The sequence below is a fragment of the Panicum virgatum genome, chromosome 1N (assembly GCF_016808335.1).
Source record: "Panicum virgatum strain AP13 chromosome 1N, P.virgatum_v5, whole genome shotgun sequence".
Taxonomy (NCBI): Eukaryota; Viridiplantae; Streptophyta; class Magnoliopsida; order Poales; family Poaceae; genus Panicum; species Panicum virgatum.
In genome coordinates this window covers 53,889,531-53,897,277 of record NC_053145.1, presented here as the reverse complement: position 1 = coordinate 53,897,277, position 7,747 = coordinate 53,889,531, and the positions used below count along the sequence as shown (strand labels likewise).

General features: G+C 46.8%; 1 protein-coding gene across 1 annotated transcript; it reads right to left on the bottom strand.

The window, feature by feature from the left end:
- Nucleotides 1-3,034: 3,034 nt before the first annotated feature.
- LOC120656688 (anaphase-promoting complex subunit 8-like) lies at nt 3,035-7,418 on the bottom strand. The gene is made up of 4 exons (XM_039934872.1): nt 7,246-7,418; nt 6,810-7,179; nt 4,234-5,484; nt 3,035-3,904 (listed from the first exon to the last, which is right to left on the bottom strand). The coding sequence occupies exons 1-4, from the start codon at nt 7,332-7,334 to the stop codon at nt 3,815-3,817; spliced, it is 1,800 nt and encodes a 599-aa protein (XP_039790806.1). The 5' UTR covers nt 7,335-7,418; the 3' UTR covers nt 3,035-3,814.
- Between the last annotated feature and the right edge of the window lie 329 nt (nt 7,419-7,747).

Here is a 7,747-nt window from a genome sequence, read left to right as displayed (position 1 = left end):
GTCAAATCGACTGTTTGACCAGATATCGGGAGTATTTTTCGAACATTAATTAAAAAACTAATTTCAGAACTCATTTAGAAACCGCGAGACGAATCTTTTGAGGCATTTGACCACATCATTAGCACATATAGGTTACCGTAGCACTTATGGTTAATTATGTACTAATTAGGCTCAAAAGATTCGTCTCGTCATGTACATTCAAACTGTACAATTAGTTTTATTTTTTAACTATATTTAATACTCCATACATGTGTCCAAAAGAGAGGTAAAAGATTTTAAGTGAAAATTTTTGGTAACTAAACGGGCTCGAATTGATCTTGTCGGGTGTGTAAACCCAGGCGTCAAATAATGGACAAAGCACTGGGCAAGCAACAGAGATCTGAGGAGAGAAGCAACAAAAGCACTTGTGGTGTAACCGTTGAAGCAGGCGATTCAAGGCTCGTTCGTTGAAGCAGATGAAACCGTCAACAGAAAAACCTCATGCTAGTTGACTAGCAACAATGGCAGCATCACGGCTCAAAAACGACCTGAAAAACGACGCTATCTTACCCAGCGCTGAGAGGTTCATGACTCACGGCTCAAAAACGACCTGAAAAACGATGTATAGGAAGATAACGATGTACCTGAAAAACCTCACGCTAGTTGACTCCAACGCGCTCGCTTTCGTCCGTCAATCTGATTGGCATCAGCGGAAAACGATGTACCTAAAATGGTACCGGGTAAAGATCTGAAAATAAATTTCACGTCACATACGACTCGTTCGTGTCACCTCGTTACAGCTAAGCAAACTATCACCATAGCAATGTTTAATCATTTACGGAGTAATCTCCTAGGAGCACTACTAATACGGGACGAGTCGCAGCAACAAAATCGTGCGTTTTTCAGGCTAACTGACGAATAAATCTTGATGGCACGATAATGACGGCTTTAACCAACAAACCTCGTGCCACTAGTCTTTCAGAAAGCAGGCATGAATTCGTTTTCCGCGAGTCCGTGGCACTGATCTGACACGAAAAGGAAAAGAATCAATCAGGAAGGAATTTTACCAAAAAGCAGGCATTTTACCAGGAAGGCAGGGACGCAAGGAATTAACCTGCTCGAGTTAGTTCGCCCGACATCCGACAATGGAAGCACTGCGAGTCGGGCGCTACAGCATCTTCGAACAGAAAGGAAGAAGATGCTTGCGGCAGTTCAATAATAGGCATCAACAACCGCAAAAGGGCAAACCCGCAGTGATGTAAACGGGCACAGTTTGATTGTTTTTTTTTTTTGAGAAACCGGGATTGCATTTCACATATGAAAGATAAGGTTTACATTGCAACTTTTGCAAAGGCACCCTCGGAAAATAAGAAAATTACAATGCAGTTCAAGCAAGGGTCTCCCAGTTGTCTTCGTCGCCGTCGCCCAGAGCAGCCTCCCGGCGAGTCTCCGCCGCACCAAAGGTTGGAAGAGGAACGCATCCAGGATGCAGCTTGAAGCCGAAGCCCTTCTCGACGAAGAAATGAAGTTTTTGATTGCCTCACCGAGTAGCACATCGAACACATCGACATGCCGTAGAAACGTCGAACGCCCGAGCAGAAGAAGGTGACCACCGGCCACCACATCGCCGAGGAACTTGTAGCGCCGGACCGATGATCCCATACTAGAATCGGAGGAAGGAGCAGACCAGCTTAAATAGCCGGTCGCGGGAAGCTAATTAATTCCGGATCGATCCTTTTTGCGCGAAGTGAGGACGAAAGCGCAAGAGGATTAATTAGTAGGTGTGGTTTACTCAACTTGAAGAGTAGATCTTAGCCGTTATCCCGGGCCGGGTCGTTACAGTGGTATCAGAGCCGACTCTCGCGGTTTCACGGGTAGGTGTGGGTCACGGGCCCAGCATGTACACGGGCGTGTGCGGGTCAGTGCGCGGGCATCGGGGATGCGCCGTTAGCACTGGACGCACAGACGTGTACATGTGTTGATTGGCACTAGGACATACAGTCGTGAGCTAAGAGAGGAGATCATGTTCCTGTCCCGTATGGGTAAGCTGGTTCGATGCCTCGACGAGGACGTCGAGTTCTAAGGGGGTGTATGTGACATCCCAACCTTAAGTGGGCCAGTGGGCCGAGTTGAACAGTGTTGGGCCGGTGGTACTGTAGCAGACGCGGTACTGTAGCTCGAGCGCTGTAGCAGAAATGGGCTGGCCCAATAACGGTACTGTAGCACGAGTACTGTAGCACGTCTGGTACTGTAGCATCGGGATACTGTTCATCGCTGGACACTGTAGCCCGGGCCGATGATCCCATACTGGAATCGGAGGAAGGAGCAGACCAGCTTAAATAGCCGGTCGCGAGAAGCTAATTAATTCCGGATCAATCTTTTTTGCGCGAAGCGAGGACGAAAGCGCAAGAGGATTAATTAGTAGGTGTGGTTTACTCAACTTGAAGAGTAGATCTTAGCCGTTATCCCGGGCCGAGTCGTTACACTCTTATTCTCCATGGACTGTCGCAAAAGGAAAGGACGGCAGCTCCACCGACGCAGTCCACCGCCCCTCCACCAGGGCAATAGCTCGGGCGCGGCCAAGAGCAGCGACAGTGGCGCCGCATCCACCCCTTCCAACGCCGATCCAGAGGAGCAAAAGGACCGGCAGGCACAAGGATCGGCGGAGGAACCTCGAAATCGCCTAGGCGTCGCCTGCTCTCTACTGTTGGGAAGAAACAAGAAGAGTAGAGAAAGACGTGTCCGCCGCCCTTCAGGTTTGATGGGAAATGTTTGAATGATTGGTTGGAAAAAGGGCGAAAGGAACAGCTTGCGCGCCGAGCGGATCGCTGGGCCTGGGAGCAACTCCAGCAGTCCAGTGTCCAGTCCCAGAACTCTAAAATCCGACGCCTGGGGTCGTTGCCTGGACCAAGCAAGTGTGCAGGCTAAGGATTGTAACAACTCAACAATAACCAGAAACAACCTTATAAAGTAGTACAGTGGAAGCATCTATCCTCTCTTTTTGATGATGGGGGAGAAACCAACAGCACAGTGCAGATTCCACATGTACATGAAGTTACATCCTAACACATCAACTTGCATCATCCATCATCACGAAATGAATTTACTTTATTCCAATGGTTACATCATGTGGGCACCCAGGCAGCAATGCTGAGTACTACACATAGTTGTCCTACAGTCTACATTTAAAAAAAACAATTCTTAATTTCACAAAATGCCAGCGGTGACTACTGTGATGATAACTTGGTAAGCAATAATTTAGCATGCATGTTGCAGACAACGCAAGGCAAGTCTTCTGAAGAAGCTTATATATGCAAGCAACCATGGGAGGAAACACAAACCAGCGCTATCTGGTGAAGAAAACCAAACCCAGAGAAATTTAGAAGCCTCACAGGAACCAGGCGGCAGATATGCTGATATTTGCATTAGGGATCTGGATCATTCCGATGACGCTCATCTTCGCACCTTGCAGGCGCCTTGTTCTCCTTGTTGCCAGGCTCCAGCAAATAGAAGCAAGCATCATGCGCACAAGATCGTCACCTCCAGCAGTATGGAGGCGCATAGCAAGGATACAGACACTAAGCATCACGCTGTGAAGGGAGACTGGAAGTAATTCCTGATCGAGATATGCAATGGCATTTCATCAGGTGGGCAGCCCTCACTACTGTTCTTCCCTTCACTCTGAGTTGGGTGAGTACCGACCAACTCCCCTAGTTCATGAGCAGTATTCTCTTGCAGCTGTTTTTGTGAAAGCCAGCATGTATTGTCCTGCCCAGTTACACTCCTTGTCCAGATTTCCCAACCAAATAAATCATCTGCAGGTAGACTTTAGAGTTTACAGTGCAAAATGGTCAATATCCATTGACGGAAACCCCGACTGTAATCTTTTTATCCCTTGTAACATATTTTTAGCAGTCTCCTTCTCCTGCACAGCATATTGAATGTGTATCAGGCTATCAGCATAAGATGGCAGCGGTAACTGGTAAATCAAAGTCATGGGAATCAATGCAAGCAGAGACCAATGATCAGTCAACAGAATCATGGGATGCCTTTGTTGCACTTGTAAACCCTGTATCACTAAACGTGATTCAAGTAAATTTGTGTTGCTCAAAATAACTAATCTCATGTTAGTTTGGACTGGAATGTTACGTGATCCATTAACTCACTAGCCAACGTTTGAGTCGCCATTTCACTTTTCGTGTTCATTTCATCTTTCACTCTTTTTAAGGAAAATAATATGAACAGAGAACTTACAGGACCAGTGTAGTCCAAGAGCCTTGTACAATAGTGTTCTGCTTCCTCGAAACTGCCTATGCTCTTGTAATGCTTAGCAAGGAAAAGCAAAGCTTCAACAAAATTCTGGCCTTGCCTTTCCTCAACCTCCATTCTCTCTAAATCCTTCTTGTAGTAGAATGCAGCTTCCTCAGACTGCCCCAGCATGCCATGTAACTTTGCTAGTTGATGAAGTGCTATTCCTTCAGTGTCATTGCAATTTGCAGCCCTCTCATAGCACTTGATGGCTTCTTCAATCATTTGAAGCGGATCACTTTCATAACACTGAGCCATGGCAATCCAGAGACGAGCATCATTGGGTTGCAGATATGATGATTTCCGGAAGTAATAAAGTGCATAAAATGGCATCCCCATCATCTCATAGGTTTGACCAAGACCATACCAAGCACGGAAATCTCTAGGATTAATATCAACAGCTCTTCTGTAGGCATCAATTGCAGCAGGAGTATTTTTCAGCTCAACATACTCGTGTCCCATAAGGGTCCAAGCTGAGAGGTATTTTCGATCGAGCTTTAGTGCCCTTTTAAAGTACAAAACTGATTTCTCATGCTGGCCCTTCAGACTGTAGTAATTTGCAATTATGCAGCAGGATTCTGGGCGGTATTTATCTGTCAAAAATACTCTGTGTGCAAGGAAACTCAAAGCAGTCAAGCTTTCTTTTGCATATAGTAAATTTGAGTAAATATCCATAGAATCCACACGGAAAGGATCAATCCCGAGCAGTTCTTCAAAAATCATCTCCGCTTCATCCAGGTCCCTCATACTATACTGCACCGTTGCAATTTGAGCCTGAATGTAGCCACTGCAGCGGAAGACCCCCATCAAGCGCTCATATCTTTTCAGAGCTTCTTCATGCATCTTTAGTTCCAGATATGTACTGGCAAGAAAGAATTCTTTCATCCAGTGATTCTTCAAATTTAAGTTATTCAGAATGTCACTGCTGGTGCATAAAGATTGTAACTCTGACCAAGCACTCCAGTTCCACGGGTAGCTGTTGACAGATTCTACCAAAATTGTCCTAGCTAGACCTTCGCATCCTTTATCACGAAGAACAAGGCCATACAAGTAGAGCCCAAATGAATCAATAGAACCAGTTCTCCGGTGTGCTGACAGTTCTCTCTCCAAAGCAACTAGTTCCTGATTAACAGCATTACTCTTGCCCAACAATCCTTCAAGCTCTATCATCTCTGCCTCTTTCCGCTTCTCTCCAGCCTAAAATTGAAGAGCAAATAGGTTGTTAATTAAACTATGGGCAAAGCGGAAAAACAACCTGAGCTATTAGAAAATTGTCATAGAGTGTGTAGAAAAGGGGAAAACATTAAATTGCACACAGAAATCCTTTTAACAGAATAACACATCAGACTACAGAGTTTTTGCAGACAATATTACAGATGCACACAAGTATAACACATTGGAGCATATTCACCGTTACAATCCCGAATCACGCACATTCATAAAAACGAACTACTTGACAATTAAGATATAGAATGACTGCCAATAACAGAGTTTTACCTAGTAATTATTACAATTCTTTACATTCAAATAAATCCTCTTACTGGCAAAGAGATATTCTAAAATGAAAAGGCGCCATGGTTCTAGAATGAATGTTAATCATTCTTCATCTTACCATCTCCAAGTGATTCAGTCACAATTTTATGGAGCGGAAGGGTATATTTTTTGTCTCCAGGTGATAGTTACAGATAGAGCAGGGCATGCATATTGAATATCGCATAGAAATAGACAGTCATTTAAGACCATGTTTGGACACATGATAATCCCCTCCAATCCATACATATTGGGGGTATTGACAGATAATTAGTTCAATATTATAGCAAAAAAGAAACAGATGCTTTCTCACTCATATTTACAAACTCCTTAAGTGGCATAGCTTTGTCAAATAATAGCAGTGTGCAGAATTAGTGGAAAAACTATACTGGGTACACGGTACAAATGCATGCTTGAAGGTGATATATCCATCCAATGCTATCATCACACTGAAACCAGCTTGCTACTAAAAGGAGCCATTAGTCACACATCATCCCATTTTTCCGGTGCTCAGAAAGGTAAGCGCTTATTAACAGAGAGTGAAGCAATAGCTATGTACCGACTAGATGTTTCCTAAATGCCAAACCATTGTATTCTCTTAAAGCAGTACATGAGCACAAAGCATCAAACATAATCCATCATTTGGCCAATTGCAAGTTTGAACGACTCTTGTTGGTCCTGCAATCCAGTTCTGTTCAGTTTTTCAAGTAAAATCACACTAAATCAGAATTTACTAATCACTCCACTGGCACATCTAAGTAAGCTAATTAGACGGTTGAGTCAGTACTGTATATCCATTGCACCTAAAAGCAAAAGGTATCGGTTAATCCATTGGCAGCCCCATATCATATCTACCCCAACCCTCACATTCAATGCAGCAGCTCTAGTGGCATTTCATCAAACACCATTCGCCCTATCCCAGATCTGAAAACTCGCAGATACACCGAGAAAATCAACACGGCGAGTGAATAGACAAGCGGATCCCATCTCACCATGTAGAGCGCGTAGCATCGCAGGAACACAGCCTTGCGCCCAGCCTGGTTCTGCAGCACGTGGGCGGCGCGACGGTACTCCCGACAGTCGAAGTAGGTCTTGGCGAGCAGGTACTTGTCGCCGCCCGAATCGAACGCGTCGTCGTCGGGAATGGGCGTGCTGACGTACGACACGCCGCCTAGCGGGGTCCCAGCCTCCGAGGTGCTGCCGCATCCGGGGCGGGGCCGGTGGCGGAAGCTGGAACCCCCGCTGCGGTGCAGGTGCAACAGCCGCCCTGCGGAGGCCGCGGACGAGGAGGACGGGGTGTCCATCGCGGCCGACGGGGCCGGGGCCGTGTCCATGTCTACGCCGACGAGCAGCTCGGCGGCCCTGCGGAAAGGGAGGGGATTGTTAGGGTTAGGGGTTTAGGGTTTGAGGAGGGGTGACAGGGCATACCATTTGGCGGCAGAGTAGAGGCAGCGCTCGCCGAGCTGACGGGCGGCGGCGCGGAGCTCGGCGCGATAGGTCTCCTTGGCGGAAGCCATGGGTCCGTTCGGGGAGGTAGTGGCGGCTTGCTTGGAGTTGGAGCGGATAGACGGGCGCAAACTCTTTTGAATTTTTGCGAGAAGAGGTGGACCGTGGACGGCAAGGGGAGAACCGGAGGACGGAGGGAGGCGGTTTTTTTATTTTTTTATTTTTTATTTTCGTTTTTTATAAAAATATATTTTCGTGTTCAAAATTTACATAAATATACTCCGGCCGCCCCGGTGCCGGGCGGCCGGGACCTGACCGCCCGGCAGCCGGGCGGCAGGGGCTTATCTGCAAAAAAAAGTCGACAAAAAATTGCGCCGAGGTCCCTGGAGGACCGGCCGCCTGGCAGCGGGGCGGCGGGCCGCCCGCCTGCAGGGCGACCGGTGCCCCCAACCCTATATAAGGTGTTGGCTGCCCCTCATCCCCT

Bases quoted from the DNA above. Each gene is read 5' to 3' on its own strand.
- LOC120656688 (XM_039934872.1), bottom strand. From the start codon at position 7,334: ATGGCTTCCGCCAAGGAGACCTATCGCGCCGAGCTCCGCGCCGCCGCC. The intron at 7,180-7,245 runs GTATGCCCTGTC...CCCTTTCCGCAG, and splicing joins CTCTACTCTGCCGCCAAATG to GGCCGCCGAGCTGCTCGTCG. The intron at 3,905-4,233 runs GTAAGTTCTCTG...TATGCTGTGCAG, and splicing joins TCTTGGACTACACTGGTCCT to GAGAAGGAGACTGCTAAAAA.